Source organism: Drosophila ananassae, chromosome XL, assembly GCF_017639315.1.
Source record: "Drosophila ananassae strain 14024-0371.13 chromosome XL, ASM1763931v2, whole genome shotgun sequence".
Lineage (NCBI taxonomy): Eukaryota > Metazoa > Arthropoda > Insecta > Diptera > Drosophilidae > Drosophila > Drosophila ananassae.
Window position 1 is genome coordinate 8908407 of NC_057931.1, and position 21418 is coordinate 8929824.

A 21418-nucleotide genomic window follows, 5' to 3' on the forward strand; every position below is an offset into this window, starting at 1 on the left:
GAGCTTGAAAAACTTGAGTAATTTCGTTTTGGGGCCAAAAGTTGGATAATTGAAGAGAGTTCAAGGGGGGGTGGTAGTGCTTTAAATCAATTAGAAGTGCTGTAGGGGGTGCAGCTATCACTGAGTTCGATATAAAGTGCAGAAATTGAAATTGAAAATGCCATTGAAGGAGAAACTCCTGCAGCAGCAGCAGCAGCAGCAGCAGCAGCAGCAGAATGATGATTAATGCACTGACGATGATGATGGTGTCCCCCCCTTTATATATATATTTTTATTTTTTTTTTCTCCTAGCCTGTAGCTCCCAGGAACCTCCCGCAAATGTAATTAAAAGTGCTTTCAGCAGCATCAATTAGGAAGTCCTGTACACACACACACACATACTTTATTTCAAAAAAAAAAACAAAATGGAGGAGATACACACTCTCATCAAGTTGTCTTGGCAAAAATTGTGTGTTGCATACTTGCAGGCACTTTTCACAAAATTAATTTCCATTTGCATCCGTATGCGTATGCGTATTCGTGTGCGTGTCTGAACATGTCTGCCATGTGTATGGTTCTGTCAAAGCATCTCTGATATATATTTCACCTGTGAGCGCGAAAGAGACAGCCATAGAAGCAAGAAAAATCATGAAAGTTTAAACCAAAAAAGTTTTTAGAGTTTCTTTTGATTTGCATTTTCTTCTCAAAAGGGGGGGAGCTATTTCTCAGAAATTAAAAAAAAAATTAATAAAATAAAACCTACTTTTTTCTTAACCATTTATGTGTCAATAAGTAGAACTAGTAACCCCCTTAAGCCTCAGCCACTGCCCACACACACATATGCACTGTCACACACACACACTCAAGCACGTTTTAGCTTCAAAATCCAAAAAAAAAATAAAAAATAAAAAGAGGGAAAAGAAAATGCTGAAGGAAAAGCAGGCCAATCCAGGCCAGTCCGGGCTGGGAAATTTTCATGGCAAATGCCCAAAGACACTACGATGGCTGCCCCCCCTTTTCGGGCTCAGTGTGCTGAGTCATCATCAACAAAACAAAACAGCAACAACAGAGCCTCCTGACACTCGAAATTGAGCCACAAACAAACGAGAAACACACACAGGATAACAAAAAAAAAACGAAAAAAAAGCCAAAAAAATTGGCAAAAAAAAAGTTAAATGGCAGAAAGCGAAAAATTCACAAAAAGACACACGGACGAACGTAGAAAACTCATAAATAATAGCTCTGTCTCTCTGTCTCTGTCTCTGTCTATTGAGCGTGCAAAAGAGAGGGCCATAGCTGTGGGAAAGAGAGGGAGGGATAACTAGAAAACGTTTCATTTTCAACTTTGACTTACTTCAAGCGACACGCTACTTAGCCAAAAAAAAAGAGGAGAACCCCCCCTCTAGTTCTACACCCATGTCACCTCCCACTAGTACCCCCCTTTGGAAAAAAAACCACCTAGCTTGTGGCTATTTTTCACAATTTGTTTTCTTTTGGCATTTTCTTTTTTTTTTCTCCTTTTTTTTCTTATTTCTTTTGGACTTGCTACGTGTAGAGAGGCCCCCCTTGGAGAACCTCACGTCTCTGGTAGCCCCAAAAAGTGTATTTTAAAATTCAAAACATAACCTTAAACAAAAAAAAAAAACTAAATAATTATGAAAAATTTGGTTTCTTTTTAAAAAGATTTTATAAAAAAAAAAATACTTGAAAAGTTTCTTTTCTTCCAAATAAGTCACTCTAGAAGAATTATATGTTTTATTTTACATTAAAATTCTATTTGTCTCCAAATCACATTAAGCATAAAAAAAATAAGAAAAAAAATAAAATAACAAAAAAATAAATAAGAAAAAAAATAAATAAAAAACTCAACTCTGGAGGTAACTTTTTTTTACGTGTGTTATTATAACGCAATTTTCTTTTGTTTGTTTCGCTTTCCCGCTTTTCTTCCTTTTTTTCTGCTTCTGCCATCTTTCTGGTCCTTGGTCCTTGGTCCTGTTCCTGGTCTCCTGCCCAGGACTCTCGAGTGTCCCGCTCGGGCGAAATTAAAATATCATAAATTTGAGTTAATTACGGTCGAGTAAACATTAACATAATTGTGTTTCTGTCGTCTCCGGATTGGCCCCCCTCAGGTCCTGCCACCACCTCCCTCCCCCCCCGCCTTCTTGGCCATTATAAGTAGCCCCTGAAGTACTTACTACCCGGTTTGCTTTCCTCCCCGCCTCTGGCTTTCAGTTTTCCAGCCACGCCCCACATCTTCTCAGGCAACTTGGAGTTTTAAATCGAAAACTTTTAGGTTTCCATACCTAAAAAAAAATAAAAATAAATAATATTAGGGGATTAAATGAGGAAGAATGTGGTCTTAGAGGATTTTTTATCAAGGTAAGGGGGAAAGGGAAATTTTAAGGGGAATTTTAAGGCGATTTTGATAAGTTTGGAGTGAGTATTGAAAAGGATATGTGTTTTTTTAAAGAAAATAGAGATAATAATGGAGATTTTTCCATTTTTAAATTGTTGTTTGAGTAAAAAAGCGTAAAAAATAAAATATATTACAATTTTAGACACATCTGGAAGGCTTTTTAATTAAGTTTTTAACAGAAAAGTACCGGGTATCATTTATAATTTCCCAAAAATTAATTTACTGAAATAATAATAATATAATAATATTTAAAATAAGAAAACCTAAAAATAAAAACAATTATTTTTTTCAACATAAAATCATCTCTATCTCTTCCTCTTGCCAGCCGCTTCCGTTGTCTTCATTTCCGTTCCATTTCGGTTGCATACTTTTTGGGGCGGCGATCGAAACTCCAATTACTCGGCAGCTTTATGAGCTTCCAATAGCTTGTGCAGCACCTCGCCCCCCCCTGCCAGTTAATCAATGGCTTTCCACTATTTTTCAACCACCCCTCGGGCGCCCACTGCCCACTGCCCTCCCCCTGCCCCTCGTGCCTTGTCATTTAAGCGTGTTTTTCCGCTCCTTTTGGCCGGGCAACAAGCCAGGGCGAAACCTGTCTCACACACACAGACACACACACAACTAGCCACGCCCCTTTTGGGGGCGCACACACACAGAGACACACACAGTCGTGCGTGCATTTGATTACAATTTGTCGCCCTTTCAGCTTGTTCAGCAAACAGGGGCGTCGTTACAAAGGGGGGCGGGGGGGATGCCGCCATGATTGCCTTTCAACAGAGAAGAGGAAGAGTGAAAAAAAGAGAGAGAGGAGAGAGGGGCGAGGCGGAAGAGGAAGAGGAAAAATAGGAAGCCAACCGGCAGCAGCCAACGGAAGTCAAAGGGAGGGAGGGGAGGAGAGGGCGTTGGGCGTTGGATTTGGTTGGTGGGCGTGGCCACAACAACCAGCGTTTGGCTGTTGCACTCGGTCATCCTGGATGTCCTGCACCACCTACCACTCCCACCCCCCCCAGTGCTCCACCCCCTTTTGGAAACACCTCTGACGACGCCACTGACAGATTGCCGCTGCAATTTCCTTTTGTCGCCTGTCACTTTGGCGGCTTCTGATTTGCCTTTCGCCGCATTACTTTCTTCCATTTTTCCAAAGGATCATTACGCGAAGGGGGTGGTGGCAGTAAGGGGGTGGCAGTGGGGTGGGGGCAGAGTGGGCGTAAGGACTGTCAGGGGACCAGTGGGTGGCAACTGCAACTGTCAGGCCTTGCCTTCATCAATTTTCATTCCGAAAAGTTCACAATTTCCACCAAAAAACAAACACAGGGGGTGATCTTATTGTTTTTTGAGTTTAAAAATGATTTTTTTTATGTCTTTGATATTCTTTTAAACTATTTTTTAATATTATTTTTAATCAGGTACGTTTTTTAGTACCTAGTTTAGTTCTTTTTTAATGAAAATGCTTTGGAAGTTCCTTTGTTGTTTTATAATTTCTAAAATAATTCTTAAAAAATCTGAAAAATTTATAATTTACTAGAAAAATAGCTCAATTTACCATTTTTATAACTTAAAAAATATTGAAAGAAATAAAAGATAATTATTTTTAAACTCAAAGACTCGAAAGAAAATGAATTCTTATTTTTTTGTAGATATTTTCTTTAGTTTTTGTGTTAAGATTATAAATAAAAGATTAAATATAAAATACATAAAAAATATATAAACGAAAAGCACAAATTGCAAAATTCTATTAATAGTTAACAGTTGTTTGTTGTTAATTAAAAAAATAAAAAACCCACACTAATTATTTTTAATACCCAATTAAAAAAACTCTCAAAAAGCATACTTTTCTATAAACTACATAGCTGGTAGTTGGAGTCCTGTAAGGTCCTGCCCTTACCCTGATCCCTATGCTCATTAGCCGGAAAATAAAGATGAGAGGGATATTCCGCATAATTGTCGCAGGACATGCATAGCCAGGACCAAAGCTCCAGCCATATCCTGGCAACTAGTGTGTGTTTTTTTGTCGGGGAGTGCTTTTTGCACCTTTTTTTTTTGAAAAATTTGTGTTTTTTTCGTCGCTTTTGTTGGCGTTGCCATGGCTGGCGACATTATTATTGGCCCCCCTTGTTAGACCACCCCTCCCCCCGGTTGTTGGGGTGGTATCCTTTCAGGATTGTTTGGCATATGCCGTTGTTGGTGTTTTTTGCAAACAAGTGCAGGCTGGAGGACTAGAGGACTAGAGGACTGGAGGGCGGCAGGATCCTGACAACAAGTGCAATCCTGACTCGGGCCCAAAGCCAAACAAAATCTGCATAAACAAACACATACAGGATACACACTAATACACACACACACACACTGACACACACTCTAACAGGGATAGAGAGAGAGAGAAAAGGACACTGGGCAAGCCCCAAGTATGTTGTTGTTTTTCGGTTTGAATTATTAGATTGCCTGGAAAAATTGCTGTGGCGTTTTAAATCCTGCCACTACACAGCTCTAACCCCCTCTCTACCCCCTCTAGCCTCTATGATTTTTGGCTTAAAATCCTTTGGACCTCCCCCCAACCCCCTGGCCTGTGTCAGGACTAACTGACAAACAAAACGGGAAGCCAAGCGTCGAGCCTGCGTTGGCGCCTTTTAGGCAACTTAATTACTTTTGAAATAGTTCAACACGCACACTAATACACACACTCATACACACACTTATACACACACACACTGACAAACTGACAAACTGACTGACTGACAGTTTTGGCCCAAAAGCATGAAGTAGAAGCTAAAATCCAATGCATATTTCAAGTGCTGCCTGGCAACCGGAAGTTGGCTTTAATGAAGTTTTTACAAGTATCCTGCTGAAGTATCCTGTGCTGGCACATCCTGGCCTGACCTGGCCAATCAATAAAATATATTCCATTGCCAAAGGATATTCATATTAGGTCCAATAACCAAGAATGGCAATTAATCAAGAGACTTTTAACCAAAAAATACCACAGTCTATAGTCTATAGTCTTAATTGGCTTAATTGTTTCTCGCTCCCAAGACCAATTGATTGAGGGGGTAAATGGCTATCATTTTCATTATTCCACAGCCAGCAGAAGTCTGGGCCCAAAAGGGGGTAACAGACAATACCAAAAAACAAAAAAACAAAAAGGAAACCCAGAACAGAGTCTCTGGGAGGCTCTGATTGCTGGCGCGAAGGAAGGAGCATTTAAGCCTTCTGGATTTTAGCCAACTCGGCCATTGTTGCAGCTCATAATTGGTAGATCAGAAAAAGAGAGAGAAAGAGAGGGAGAGACAGTGATTGAAAGAGATGGCTAGAATGGAAAAAAATGGCAAAAAAAGGACTCCCTTTTTATCTCATCCTGGCAAACAACTCGCTTTGATTGCCCATCATTGTCTTTCGATTCGGGAGGCAATTCAGTCACTTTGCCGGTCTTTTCTTTCTTCTGGGCCAAGTAGCTGGGACGCCTCATCCTTCTTGGCCAACTACTAAGTGGCTTAAACACTGAGAGAAACAAGGAGTTACTTGAATTAATCTAAAGTCTAAGAAAAGAAGCGAGAATCTCTCTTTTTTTGTAGACGATTTTTGGTTAGAAAGTGCCACTTCCCTTTTGGTTATACTTCTGGCTCCTAGTTAGTCCTCCCATTATCCTTGCTGGCCCTTTATCCTTCGGGCCACAATGACGTCAATCAATCAATGTATCAATTGATACCGTTATGCATAATTTGGCCAGACATTCATCATCATCGCTTTTCGCTTTCTCGGCAGGATCCTCCCCCTCGGCAGGATCTCCCTCTCGCATGTCCTGGCCCTGTCATGTGGTAATGAAGCATTTAAGCAATCGCTGGTCTCAGCACTTGCCACGCCCCTCTCTCTACTCCTTCTGGCCCCTCCTAATGACTGCCATTAATTGTTCTTTTTGGCCATTTCCTGGCTTGAACATCTTGGTATCCTGCCATCCTTCTGCCATCCTCCTGCTGCCCCCTTTAGTGGCCATCATTTTTTATAGCTTTGTCATCCCGTTAGAGAGAGACAACACTATCCTATTAGAGAGAGAGAGAGAGAGGACTGAAGCGAACAAAGCTTTGAAATGTGGGCTGTGTCGGTACAACGTGGCGTATGATTAATGTGCCTCGGCCTGTCTTTGTCTGATGTTTTGGTGTTTGTTGCGTTGTTGTCTTGTCTTTGGCTTTGTTCAGGCCTCATTCTACACAACACAACACACACTCACACTCACACTCTTAACCCCCACAACACCCCCTTCGAACACCCCCTTAACCTCACATTACGCATACGCACTGTTGTCTCTTGGCTGGGAATTGAAATTCTCGAAATATCTCTGTTGATTTTGTGCTTCCTCTGACAATGACAACTTGTTACAGGCACCCACTAGCTGGCAAGTCAATTAAAACTTTTCAAAAAAAAAAACCCAAAACAGGAAATAAGAATAAATCTAAAAACTTTTCATTTAATATTTAAGCAAATATTTTATACCAAAATTTGTGTGTTTTTGTCACATACTTGTTGCTTTTCATAAACCAATTATTTTCAAATAAATAATTGAAAAGTGAGACAGTTTTCTTCAACTAATTTATGTGTATCCTTTCTGTTATCCTTGCAGGCCGCCTCACCGCGATGGGAGCCCCAGATAGCCGTACTCTGCGAAGCCGGACAGGTCTACCAGCCGCAATACCTCTCCGAGGAGGGTCGCTGGGTCACGGATCTCACCAAGAAGACAACCGGAGCCACATGTTTGCGTGATAAAATGGATTTGCTTGATTACTGCAAGAAGGTAAGTGCGGTTCTACCATCTACCTCTTTATATTTCTTTTCCCATTTATTTTTCTCATTTTTTGCATTTTTTTTTTATTTGCATTTGATTGAATTGAAAGGCACAGAAAGCCAACAAAGTAAGGCTGGGAAGCCGCATTGCAAAAATTGCAATTTCCATTGCACTCCAGAATGGCATATGGAAGAGTTTCGTTTCGAGATTGCGCATACGCCGTGTGGTCAGCTGGCAAAAGGGGGGGGGGGGGTACTCACTCACTCACTCACTCTCTGTTGTAAATGTAATTTTATGGCCCAGACTAACGCTCAACTGAGCCTCCTCAGTACACTCCATATATATTTTATTTAAAAAAAATAAAAGAAAAAACCAATAAATCAAAAGCAGCCACCAAAAAGAAAAAAGACAAGGGGGTAGCCGGCTGCCATCAACAATTTAATTTGCGTTGCGTTGAAAGCGTTTACATTGAGACAACATTAAGCGACACTTAATTAATTTTCCATTAATTTTCGCTTTTTACATTTTGTCCGAGTTCGGTTCTGGTCTTGTCCTATGTACTGGCAAGGATGCTGCCAGGATATGTATATGCTTGTATGTATATTGTTTATAGGTAGATATCCTCTGGGTGTCCTTGTCGTCGCTGTCATAAATTGGCATTCCATAGTCCTGCCTGCCAACCAGCCTCCTGCCTGTTTCCTTTTTGCTTTTTTAATTAAATTTTTGCTCCTGCCATTCCTGGCTAATGTAAGCTTTTTTTTTGCACTCCTTGTTGTCCTTGTTGTCCTTGTTTTCATCATCATCATGCTGGTAATCATCATCATCGTCAAATGTTCAATAATAGTTGATAAATATTGACATGGCACTGGCCCCTCTGGCCCCTCAGAACAAAAATCAGAGCTCTGATATCGATACTGACATGTGGCATGCCACCCCAGCTCCATCTCCATCTTTCAACTCTGATTCTCTGAATTTAAAACAAAAAAAAGAAATGTATCCGATTCTGATTGAATCAATTAGGGATAAGCACCCACTCACTCTTCATCCTTTCACAAAATGGCGAAATTAGTCAGCCTCTATTGAATTATGATGAAATTACATCTTGTAAGTGCTGGGAGCTTTCAGGGCGGCCCTCCTGGGAAAGCGAGATATTAATTATCCTGTTAGCTTCATGTTATTTAATTATGCTTGGAATCTACCTGGGAATACATCCTAAACGGAGACAGCGAGAGAAATTTGTGGAGTTTTTGAGGAAAAAGAAATTAATTTTGAAATTATTTGATAGCTGATACATTTCTTTTTGTTTTAGAAGGTGTTAGTACTTGATATTTTTGGTATTTTAGTTGGTATTTAGTTAGTAATATTTGGTATTATAATAGCTAGTGTTTAGTATTATAAAAATATACTTATATTGTCATAATGATATGATACCTGCTACTTTGGAGAGTTCTTTAAAGAAGACATTCTAATTTTCTTCAAAACACAAATAAATATATGATACCTGGTACTTCTCAAGTTATTTCTTCTTGAATAAACTTTAAACTAAACATTAATTGTCTATAAATAATATTTAAATTAAAGAAAAGGTTGAAAAACTATACCATATCCGATACTTCTTAGAAGACTTGGTATTTTCTAGGCATTCTCTTTCACAAAATAAAGATTTCAAGCTTTTAAGAAGAATATTTACACTCTTTACTATATAATACCCGGTACTTCTAAAGTTTCTATTAATTAAAAAAATTAATAAACTTTAAACCACACTTTTCTCTCACTGTCTTTGAATATAAATCATTCAGAAATGTGAAATCTGCTTATGGGTCTGCTTGGAGATTCAGTTCAATACTGATTTGAAAATGATTTGTCCAGGCATTGTATGGTTGTTGTTGTTTGAGTTTAAGGTTAGGTCAGAGGTTAGGGCACAGGTTACCCTTGCCACTTGCCACATGCCACATGCAACTCATCGTCGTCATCGCCCATCGCCCATCGCCCCATCGACGTCATTACGATCATCTGTATGCAAATAATGAGCCCGGCAAGCTGTCAAAACTGTCGCATTTGATTCTGACATGCAAATTCTGGCTGAGCCGCCCACCTACTCCCAAGGATTCAAGTATCCTGCTGTCGCCTGCAGTTGCTGTTGCTGTTGCTGTTGCTGTTGCCACAACATAAATCGAAACAACACACCCACACACACATCTACAATATTTCCACGCATGTTGTATGTAAATGACAAATATTGTATTGGTTTTTCATTTGCATTTTGTTTTCCCCGAAAAACCCCCTCTGCTGTCTGTTGAGATTTTTTCTCTTTTTTCAGTTTTGGTTTTTGGGGCCAGAGTTTAAAGATATATAAATATTTTTTTTTTTTGCTTTAATATTTCATGTAATTCTGGTGGTGGTGTGGATGCCACTGCCAGTGCCATACCACTCGGCTCACACATTTTATAATTATGGTAATTTATTTATTATGCTTAATTTATGTCGGTGGCAATGTTTTTGATGTTTCTGCCCCCGTTAACGCCGCCGGCTTCACTCCAAATAAAATCCAATAAAATCGTAATTAAGCCAGAGAGCCCGCAGCAGCACTCGGATGTGTTTGATGGCTTTAAGATGGGTTCTTTTTTGGCCCACTGTTGGCCCACTACTGGCCCCCAACATGGCGTATGCGTAATTTATACGAAAGAGCTTTTAGATTCCAATGCATACATGTACATAAATTGCTGAAAAATACATCAAAAAAGGTTGTCACAGCCACGATTTGTTTCTAATCATGTTAAGTTTTAAAGTTTCTGGCTTGGAGGGTTTTTAAATGGGGTTTTAAAGTAAATTGGTAATTAAACAACTATCGATAGTTATCGATTATAAAGGGATTTTTAATAAAACATATAATTTATGAATGGTTTATAAATTATAATCATTTTTAGCTTCAATAGAAACTAATACAGATCCTTATAGACTCTAAAGATTATCTTATTTCTCAGAATATTCTCTGGGAAGTATAAATCCGATAAGTAATTGATATCTCTATCGATATTAACTGACCATCCTTGATCTGATTATTACGGTAAATAAAAATACTGATAGTAAACAAGAAATCCCTTGAATTAATCGATAGTTATCGGTTTTGAAAAGATAATCTTAAGAAAAATGAATTATGTTCCTCTAAAATATAATTCTTAATCATTTTAAACTCAAATACAGACTTGAAAGATCTTTAAGATTCTGTTTCCTTCTTTTATCTTCCCAAAAACACCTGTCCGATATATAATCGAAAACTTTATCGATATAAACTGACCATCTCTAGCTCTAGTACGCAGTTTAGCATCCGTTTATCCCACCGGACACTGCGTTTTCCTGAAAGGCCTTCAAATCCTGGCATCAAGGCTCCACTAACGAAGGCCCCGCCTCCCAGCCCACTGCCACGCCCCTATCCTAGGGGGTAGGGAGCTGGCTCTCCATTAATGTCAAGCCCGTTTTTTGGGGCCAGTGGGCGTGGCGTTCAAGTCGCACCTTAAACATTTTTTGGCCTCAACTCAAATTTGGCTATTTGGCATTCACTTTTTTTTCCACAGACGCTGGAAAAAAGGGGGGGAAACTATAAAAAAAAAAAAACGAAAAAATAGAGCTGAAAAGTGCGCACTCTACGCGTTTCATTCCGCTTGTTCCGCAAATAAATCACAGTCCTGGGCCCGAAAAAGTATGCAACACTTTTTGCTCGACCACTCGGCCTCTTCACATTTTTGTGGTTTTTTGTCGGCCATTTTTGTTTGGTTTCACCTTGAAAGAAATTAATTAAAAGCGCTTCATTGTCCCCCCCCCTTTGTTCCCTCTATCTTATATTCTGTTATCCTTTTATTTTTATCCTTCCACCCAATTGGTTATTTTTACTGTTTGTATTTATTTTTTTTTTATAATTTTTTGAAGCAAATTGTTGGGATTTTTGTTTCGATTTTGGGTTTTGAAGAGAGAGAGAGTCCTGCTTACTCTGCAATTCAAATGGAAATTAATTAATTTGCCGTCGGAGTGGAGCTCCGGGGGGTGTTTGCCTTGCGGTGTCAAGCTTCAAAATGTTGCGAGTTTCGTATTTATTCGAGTGACCCACCGAACCACCGAACCACCCAACCACCCAACCATCCAAACACCCAAACATCCTAAAAGGGGAAAAACCATTCAAGACCCAACCAAAAAGCCCTGTTTGGTTGAGCTAATGAGTTAAATTACATGTGGCATGGATAGGGAAATCTCGTTTCTGGCTTTGGGTCTCTGGTTCTGATTCTGATTCTGTTTTATTTTGGCCAAAAAATTCGTGAAAATTTCACATTAATAATGATAAATGAGACTTGCTGATGAGCCAGTTGAGTTGTTGCGTTGTTGCCTCCCCAAAAAACCGGGCAACAGAAATCAGCTTTTTGGCCAAAATGTGTCTTGTGTGGGCCGGGGCATTAATGCGGCAAAATTGCATTTTGCAGACATAAATCGCATCTAAATTCAATTAAGTATACATTCAATTCGATAGGACTGAGGGGGTGGACTGTGGAAATGTAAGCTCATTTGGTGGAAAATCTCATTAAGTGACTGGGCGAGGGCCGTGCCAACCGCGGACCAGAACGTTAATTAGGAAGGCTTGTAATTGAATATGCCTTTCCCCTTAGCCCCGAAAACCATTTTCCCCAGAGTTACTGTGCTTGTGTTTGTGTGTTTGTGTTTGTTTTGTCCTTTCAGAGGTCTTAGGTCCTTAGTCTTTGGTCCTTGGTATAGATTTCTATATAAACTGGCACATCATCTCGGCTCTGATCGATCAATTATGGGCATATTAGTGCGAATTATGGCGTGGGCCTCTCTCCACGCTTCTCATAAAGGGCACTTGGCACTTGGCACTTGTCAGTGGTGGAGCGCCTCTCTCCACGCTTCTCACACTCGCCACTTGGGCTCAGAGCCAACAATTTAGCCAATCTATTAGCTCGATGCGCTAATTATGCGCTTCGAGTGCCAACTTGGCCATTGCAATTGCCTTTATATAGACACGTTGCTTTGAGAGCTCAACAAACACATGCACAGGACATACATAGTATCAGTACTCATAGGATAATTGCAGGAAATGATCAGGATGTATAGTTTGCGCATCATTTAAGCGACAAAGCAAAGGCTTGTAGTTGGCTGACCCCATCCAGGATCTGGCTGGCAGGACAGGTTGGTTGGCCACTCACTGTTAAAGGACACCATCAACGTCATCAGGACGAACTATATTTACGACGACGAGGCATGGATGGTGGCTGGTGCTGGAGGCGCCTCCATAATGGCCGCATTGAAATTCACTGAACAGGCAAAAAGTAGTTTAGTCGCTAAATAGTTTAGCCTCCCTCCCCCCCTTCTGCTCATCTCTCTGGGAGGACTGGCAGGACTGGCAGGACTAAATATACTCGTATATATCCTTTGCCCACCCACCCAGAGAGACAACAAATGGGCTCTCGCTTAAATGCCTGCAAAATTGCACCGCCAAGAGTTGAGAGACCTGAAAACGAGTCCTCGCCACAGTCGACAGTTCACAGGCCAGAGCGTTAGAGTCCTGTGGGCCAGGTCCTGGGGGCCAGGTCCTGGTGGCCAGACCAGTCCCCTAATTCAATTGTTTGTAATGTTGCTGGACATTTAGAGTTAAATGCTTGCTTACACATAATGCCCATTAAAGGTGATGTATGTGCGTCCCATTTGGGGGATTTCTGGGTCTCTGTAGTGGTCTATCCTTCCTTCCACTATGTATCCTTCCTGTCTCTAAACTAAAAGAGAAAAATTGCTTGAAATCCTTGAGAATTAAAGGATTATTTGATGGCATAACAGCCAATTAGATGAAGAGATCGCTCATATCGCGGTATGAATGGCAAACTAACCAGCATGTCCATGTCCTGGCGTAATCAAATGAGCAGCCAAAGCACACAAAGCCAATCCATAAAGGCGAAAGGACATACGCAAACAGGTCCTGGGATTTTGTTGCCATGGAAGGAAGGACTCTCTACCTCTCTCTCTCTTTCGTAATTACACGGCATTATGGCGTTCAGTACGTATCAGCTTATCCTAAAATGTTACTCCGACAGACACAGAGACAGAGACAGAGACTATAACTAGAGAGAGAGAGAGGGAGGAGAAAAAGGACATGGCCCCGGGGTAGGTCACTCGATCTTTAAACACACACGTTGGACACGCACCTTGAACTGCTATTCTGTTTCTGTTTCTGTTTCTGTTTCCATTTGTGTGTTTGCTTTTCTGGCCATTTCACTGAAACTGAAAACAAAGCAGAGAAAAGCAAAGAGAAAGTAGAGAAGCCGCAGGATAACAACTAAGCAACGTTTGGCCTTTTGTGGCCCTAATGTCCTGTCGTCCTGTCGTCCGTATAAGGGGTGGGCGTATGTGAAAATTATTTTTACAATTTCAATGTCAACAGTGTCGGGGCACGCGCGAAGGCCAACCTGAGTGCCAACTGAAATGACACGAAAAAGGACTCCTATACTCCTGCCTCCTCTACTCTCTACTGTATACATAACGTATACGCAGTGTGGCCTGTGACAAAAAGGCTTGGGCTTCCTTTAAAATTAAAACACTTTTTAGAGCTTGAAGCCCCTAGGGGGGCAGGAAAAAAAATGCAAAGTGGAAGCTGAGGTGGCACGATGTCAGTGGCACATTAAAAAATCATTTTCAATAACGCGCTCCACTTACCGCTCCTGCCACACAGGAGACTCAATTGTTTGCATTTTGCATCCATTGACAGACAGAGCACACCCTGCCTCCTAGCTAGCTCCTCATATCGTATATCCTTCATCCTTTATCCTTCACTTTATCCTTGAAAGTAAGCCGGATACAGATGTCATGCGGATGTCAGACACTCACTTTTCCGCTTTTAACTGGATTTCTTGTTTGGCTTGTGGCTTTTGGCATTTGGCTTCGATCGGAACAAACAGGACACTCTAGAGCACAAAGGATAAGCCCAAAAAGGATCAAGCTGTGTGCCAAAAACAGTTGACAAGCTAATAAATAAGCCAACCGATGTCTCCGGGCCATATCTGTTCAATACACCCATAAATCGCCGATTCAACAAATTGGATAACAATTTACTTTCAAAAAGTGGACAACCAACCGCACAATTTGTCCTGCAATTAACAAGGACGAAATACATTTTTTTTTCCCGTATTTTGTTTTTCACAGCCTATTAGCGGAGAACCATTTGCTCAATAAGCCAATCCAATTATCCGGCAATTGAAAAAGCCAGCAGCCAGTTTATGTACAGTTTAGTGAAACATTTTAATTGTTTTTTTGGCCAAACAAATGGGTTGGGCAATTGTAACTATAATTAAATATAATGAAATATAATGGATTAATTTGGGAACAAGCGGTCAAAGGGACATTTTTTGTTTTGCCTTTAAAGGGTTAATTTTTTGTCATAGAAGCTTACAAATAATGGGATATGGGACTAAGAAGGACTATCTCATTGGAGAAAATTAGAATTTATTATATTATATCCCATTATATTATATAACTCTTTGGTCATTAGTAGCGAAATTTTTTTTAGCGAAATGCAAGGACATGGGAATAACAATGGCCAGCGGCATTTCATGTCCTGTATCCTGTATCCTTTCCATATATCGAGAAGCGTCTAATTGCATTGCTCAAGGATACGGGCAGCAAACAATGGTGATCCCATATTTTCAGAGTGTGTGTGTGTGTTGGAAACAATTGCGAAATGTCAAGTTTAATTGTTTGTCTGTCATTAGCGCTCACACACACACACACACACAGACACCATAATATCCACCCACACAGATGCCAACAAAATTACAGAAACAAGGACTTTTGGAGAGCGATGCAACGATGCATGATTTTTCTATTTTATTCTTATATTTTTTTCCATCCTCCTCTGCTCCTCTCTGCTAATTTTAAACAATTAAATTTGCTTGCCTCATCCTGAATCCTGGCTAAATATATAAATGAGAGTGTGTTTGTATAGAGTGTGTGTGTGTGTGTGTGTGTTGGCTGAAACAAAAGAATCAAATGCTGTTACAATAACTTGTGGCAAGCTCTCGGGGCAGCCCTGGGTAGCGCGTATTTGCGGCAAACTCTCTCAAGCGAGCCACTTAAACAGCCTCACGCTCGGTTGAATATGTTTTGATTAAGCCAAGTATAACGAACACACATTTCAGCCACCAGGACGAAAAGGACTTTGGGGTAGAGTAGGCCACGAGCCGGGACCAGGCCAGGCCAGGCCAGGCATATGGCTCTCGGGATGGGGCTTAGCCTGTTAGCCCCGAAGGCACCAACCGCTCCACCCTCCCACGAAAGTGAGTCTCACTTTCCACGCCACCCATGTCCCCTGGGCGGAGTGGGTGTGGGTGTGGGCGAGTAGTATCCTTCAGGCCTTCGTGGCACGTTTATATACTCCTGCGACCATCGACGGCTTCTGGTTCTGGTCAGGCACTCGGCCGTGTGAATGACATGATGTCCGAAAAACCCACGCACATTTCTTTATTTTTAAAGCCATCCTGTGCGGTTTATTTCAAGTCACTGGCACGCACGCCAGGACTCCCAAAACAGATCCTGGGGGGGCAGGACGAATGGGCTATCTGGGATATGGCTTATGGGAAATTTACGCCACTGACCGCTGCGGTTAGGTTGTCAGTTTATGGTTTTATAATTTAACTTTAAAGTTTCTGATGTCTATCGTTTATCGGGAAATGGTCTATGATACCTGGTACTACTCCTGGTATTACTTTTTAACTAAAAAGAATGCTTTTAGGCTTTTTTTTTGGCAAAGGTTTCATCAAGAAGACTTGTTTATTAATCTTTTAATTATAAAATAAAAATATATTTTCAATAAAAAATAGGCAAGAATAACTAATTATCAAGCTTAAAATATATAATACTTGCTTGCAAAAGTCTTTTTTAATAAAAAAGCATGCTTTTTGTAAGGTTTTGCTTACTTTTGTGCTTTTTTAGTTAGTTTTTAGTCTAAGAAGACTTGCTAATTATGATTTTAGTTACAAAACTATATAAAAAACAGGCAAAAAAACAAATAACTACCATAAAGCCATAAATATATGAGATTTCTGCAAACCTTGTTTTTTTAAAAAAAACAAGAAAGGAAAGCTAACTTTGAGCGGAGCCGAAGTTTATATACCCTTGCAGTTCAGTCGCAGTCCGCTAGGTGGCGCCACGCATCTTATATTATTAGATATGTAGCGGATCGTATATAGTTGGCCGATCCTTATGAAATTTGGCATATCGAATTATTTTGCCAAAAGAGTAATCTGTACCAAATCCCATCTTTCTAACTTAAAAAACACCAAAGTTATGCCAATTTCGATCGTTCTATGACAGCTATAGGATATAGTCGGCCGATCCTTATGAAATTTTGCATATCGAATTATTTTGACCAAAGAAGCATACATTGAAAATCCCATCCTTCTAACTTGAAAAACAACGAAGTTATGCCATTTCCGATCCATCAGTTATATGGCAGCTATAGGATATAGTCGACCGATCTTTATGAAATTTGGCAGATCGTATAAGTTGGACCAAATAAGAATCCATAGAAAGTCCCAACCTTCTAACTTGAAAAACAACGAAGTTATGACATTTCCGATCAATCAGTTATATGGCAGCTATAGGATATAGTCGACCGATCCCGGCCGTTCCGACTTATGTACTACCTGCAAAGGAAAGAAGGGTGTGTGCAAAGTTTCAACTCGATAGCTTTAAAACTGAGAGACTAGTTTGCGTAGAAACAGACAGACAGACGGACAGACAGACAGACGGACAGACAGACAGACAGACAGACAGACAGACGGACAGACGGACAGACGGACAGACGGACATGCTTATATCGACTCAGGAGGTGATCCTGATCAAGAATATATATACTTTATAGGTTCGGAGATGTCTCCTTCACTGCGTTGCACACTTTTGACCAAAATTATAATACCCTCTGCAAGGGTATAAAAACATGCTTTATAATTACAAACATTTCAATTTCTTCAAGTGGCCTAAACCACCTTCTACCTCTCCAACTGCCACTGCAACCACTCCTCCAGCTATCTCTTAAATCCCTCCCCCACCCCCCTGTATGAGTGTCAATGGAGTACAGTAGAACCCCTCCATTCCATCCCATCGAGTGTCCACTGTGCTATTATGTGCTTTATGCACTGGCAGCATATGGAATGACCACAGCAGAAGGCCTTCTGCCAAGACTTGGGTGTAGATATGAGTGTGTGTGGGTGTGGGTGTGTTTTGGCCAGAATATGGTGGGTGATTGTGCAGGGAGGCGTGGCAGATGGGGGGGCGGAGGATGAAGAAGAAGCAGTAGCAGAGGAGGCCTTTGGGGTTTCGGTTTTCAGTTTGACTTGACATGCATCAGCATCATTATTTTGTGCTTTTAATGTTTTATTTAGCCTGGTTGCCGACAGCAATATACGCAGGGGGCCGAAAAGGAGGCGTGGTGATACCCCACACCCACTACATGTGTGTGTTTTTTGTGGGCGGGGCTGACCGACCGACCGCCTACGTGCCGTTTGCACTCGTTCTTTTTTTTTTTTTCAAGCCTGGAAAAGCCTTTTTCCATTTCTCTCTTTTTCTTTTTTTTTTGCACCCTACGGTAAGTGTGTGTGATGGTGTGTGCCTGGTGTGCCCGGTGTGTGTGTGTGTGTGTTTGTGCGCCATTTGCAACGAAGCACTCAAACAACATTTAAAAAGGCCTCATTTTCATGAGCTGTTGTGTGTGCCAGGATGACGATGTGCGAGGATGAAGGATGAAAGCCTGAAAGGATGTAAGCAGAAAGAGAGAGAGAGTATATGCCACTCGGCACATAATTGTTTGAAACAAATGTAGTGCACCCACACACACTCACACACACACACACACATATATCCTTACAGAGTTAAACTCACACAGACATGCGGGATATTTTATTAGGCCATTCAGTTAGTCAGTCATTTAGTCAGTCAATCAAACTGGGAAGGCAATTAAAGTTTCACTGCCCATTGTCGGAAGCCAGGACCATCAGGACGACCAGGACCATCAGGACAACCAACTGCGGTCTTCCATCCAAAATAAAACAACAAAATGAGATGGAAAAGTAGGGAAAATAAACACATCAAATGGTCTGGAAAACAAGAACAGGACAGGATTCGGTTTTAGTCCTGGCCTCAGTCCCAAAAAAAATACAAAATACAAAACTTCACTCACTCACTTCCCTTTTCAGTTTTCCAGAGCCTGGTTATCCTTTCAGATAAAATGAAATTCCCCCTGAATTTCCCCGAAATGAGAACTTGATTAATATTAAATTGAACGGCAAAGCAGCCGGAATTTCAAATCACTAACTGCCGGCTGGAATGGTTAGTGGTCACTAAAACGAATAGGTTATGTAAGCCATCCTTTTTCCCAAGGACCTCCTTCCGGTTAAGCGGTTAACTAGGGGCAGAATCGTTTAAAGTATTCCGCATACGAATCCGATGAAAATTGCCACAAAAGGTGGTTCAGTTAGTGGTCTTACATGAAAATATTAAAAAAAATTCTAAAACAAATATTTTGTTGTCAGATTTTGATGCAGAATTGCGGGGAATCGATATACAAATCGATTAATGTATTCCGCTTGAGAATCGGATCAGAATTGGCCAAGATATAGCCACCGATAGGGCTCCTATGAGGAAATCCAGGATTCCGCAAAGGGTCCCATCAGAAAAAGTTGAAAAAATTTCAAAAAATATTTTGTTCTGAGATTTTGATGCAGAATTGCGGGAAATCGATATACAAATCGATTAAGGTATTCCGCTTGAGAATCGGATGGGAATTGGCAGAGATGTAGCCACCCATAGGGGTCAAATATGGAAATCCAGGATTTAGAAATCCTTCCATCAGAAAAAAAAAAGAAAACCCCTTGTTTAAATTAGAATAATTTAGAAAATGTTTCGCTTTCATTTTCATTTAAATATTTCCTTAAACCTCAGCTAATCCCCCCCTAATTCGCTTATCTTCCAGGCCTATCCGACCCGCGATATAACCAACATTGTGGAATCATCTCACTACCAGAAGATCGGAGGCTGGTGCCGCCAGGGCGCCTTGAACGCCGCCAAGTGCAAGGGCTCGCACCGCTGGATCAAGCCGTTCCGCTGTCTCGGTGAGTAGAGCAATGACCGCAAGGATCCAAGTCCTTTTTGGCGGCTACCAACTGATCCTTTATCCTTTCTTTCTTTTCACACTCCACCTGCCATCCATCCCGCCGACGTTTGGCTTCAGAAGGACCATTCCAATCGGACGCCCTGCTGGTGCCGGAGGGCTGCCTCTTCGACCACATCCACAACGCGTCCAGGTGCTGGCCGTTCGTGAGGTGGAACCAGACCGGAGCAGCTGCCTGCCAGGAGCGGGGCATGCAGATGCGCAGCTTCGCCATGCTCCTGCCCTGCGGCATATCCGTCTTCTCCGGCGTTGAGTTCGTCTGCTGTCCCAAGCACTTCAAGAGTGAGTCCTGGCTTCTACAAGAAAGAAGTGTCCTTTTAATCCTTGTTGTAATCCCGCAGCCGATGAGATCCACGTGAAGAAGACCGACTTGCCCGTAATGCCACCGGCCCAGATCACCAGTGCCAACGACGACCTGATGGTCAATGACGAGGACGAAAGCAACGAGTCCAACTACTCGAAGGACGGCAACGACGACGACCTGGACGACGAGGACGATCTGATGGGCGATGACGAGGAGGACGAGATGGTGGCCGATGAGGCGGCTGCGGCGGGTGGCGGTGGTGGTGGCAATGCCGGATCCTCCGGTGACGCCAACAGCGGTTCCCTGGACGACATCAATGCGGAGTACGACAGCGGCGAGGAGGGCGATAACTACGAGGAGGATGGCGCCGGATCTGAGGGCGAATCCGATGGTGGCGACACCTGGGACCAGAGCGGTGCTGGCGCCAAGCCGATGGCCAATCTGAAGGTTAGCGGCGGCTCCTCCTCATCCTCGGCGGACAAGGTGCCCATTAAGTCAGATAACCCAGTGACCTCCACTCCCCAGCTGTCGGTGGCCGCCGCTGCGGCTGCCAATGCCGGTTCCGGATCAGGATCCGGCTCCGGTTCCGGTTCTGCCGGTCTGCCGCCGTCCACCGCCCAGCCGACCTCCGATCCGTACTTCACCCACTTCGATCCCCACTACGAGCACCAGAGCTACAAAGTAAGTCAGAAAGTAAGTGTTTACGTTGAGGGCGCAGGTTTATTTATCGATGCAACACAAAACGTATTCTAAACAAAGGAAGCCCAACAGCGCCTCGAGGAGTCGCACCGCGAGAAGGTCACGCGGGTGATGAAGGACTGGTCGGATCTGGAGGAGAAGTATCAGGATATGCGACTCGCCGATCCCAAGGCGGCACAATCCTTCAAGCAGCGGATGACGGCCCGCTTCCAGGTCAGTTGCAGTTCGTCTAAAGCACTCATTACCTCACTCGCTCACTCTAACTCTAAATCTCAATATCACTCACTATCACTGTCACTTTCACTCTCACTCTCACTCTAACTCTTACTCTCACTCTAACGGGAGGAGAGAGTGGGCCAAAACATAACTGTACTTGTTCTGAAAGCTTTCAGGAAGAGTACTTGGGTTTTGACTCTGCTCTCTCTCTCCTTGGCATTGCTCTCTGTCTCTTCATCTCCTCTCTCACCAACTGTCCCTCCCACTCCCACCGCCTGACCTCCTCTATATCTCTATATCTTCTACCTCCTCGAACTATCGATCTATCGATCTCTATGCTATGCAATCGCTACAACTCTGCATCTGTATGTGTGTGTATGTCTGCGTCTGTATTCGGGAGTTTCATTTGTCAGAGAGGACTCTTTGTCCCTTAACTTATCGATTATTATCGATTGTCATTTAAACTATTTCCAAATGAAGCTCCTTCCGGTCATGACTTGTTACCAAAAACTATCAGTAGCATATATAATATATTTAAAAACCATATCATACTCCTAAGTTCTATTTATTTTCGACTAACTTTCATGCACCCTATTTGACAACCTCTGTAATCGTAATCGTTATCGTAATCTGTAATCTGTAGCTCATTGTATCGTCTTTTTATCGACATTAAGTTGTGCTCATTGTTATCGCCTGCTTTTCGTTTATCGCAACCGGCGACAGTGCCAACGAGAGATCTACAATTCCGATAGACGGAACGGAATTGGATGTTCGCGTGGCTATCGCCGGGCGCGATCAGTTATGATTTATGTT

The 21418-nt window shown here is 41.9% G+C and overlaps 1 protein-coding gene across 12 annotated transcripts in view; it reads left to right on the forward strand.

Moving 5' to 3' along the window:
- Window positions 1-21418, forward strand: part of LOC6504766 (amyloid-beta-like protein) — a 53402-nt gene that overhangs the window by 25819 nt on the left and 6165 nt on the right. For 5 of the 12 annotated variants that reach the window (XM_032453135.2, XM_014904325.3, XM_032453136.2 and 2 more), the window contains exons 3-7: window positions 7008-7178; window positions 19189-19327; window positions 19447-19668; window positions 19728-20383; window positions 20450-20602. In XM_032453135.2, coding sequence (XP_032309026.1) covers window positions 7008-7178; window positions 19189-19327; window positions 19447-19668; window positions 19728-20383; window positions 20450-20602 — 1341 coding nt within the window. The remainder of the gene's footprint in view (window positions 1-7007; window positions 7179-19188; window positions 19328-19446; window positions 19669-19727; window positions 20384-20449; window positions 20603-21418) is intronic. The other 7 variants (XM_014904323.3, XM_032453137.2, XM_014904322.3 and 4 more) reach the window with 6 other exon arrangements.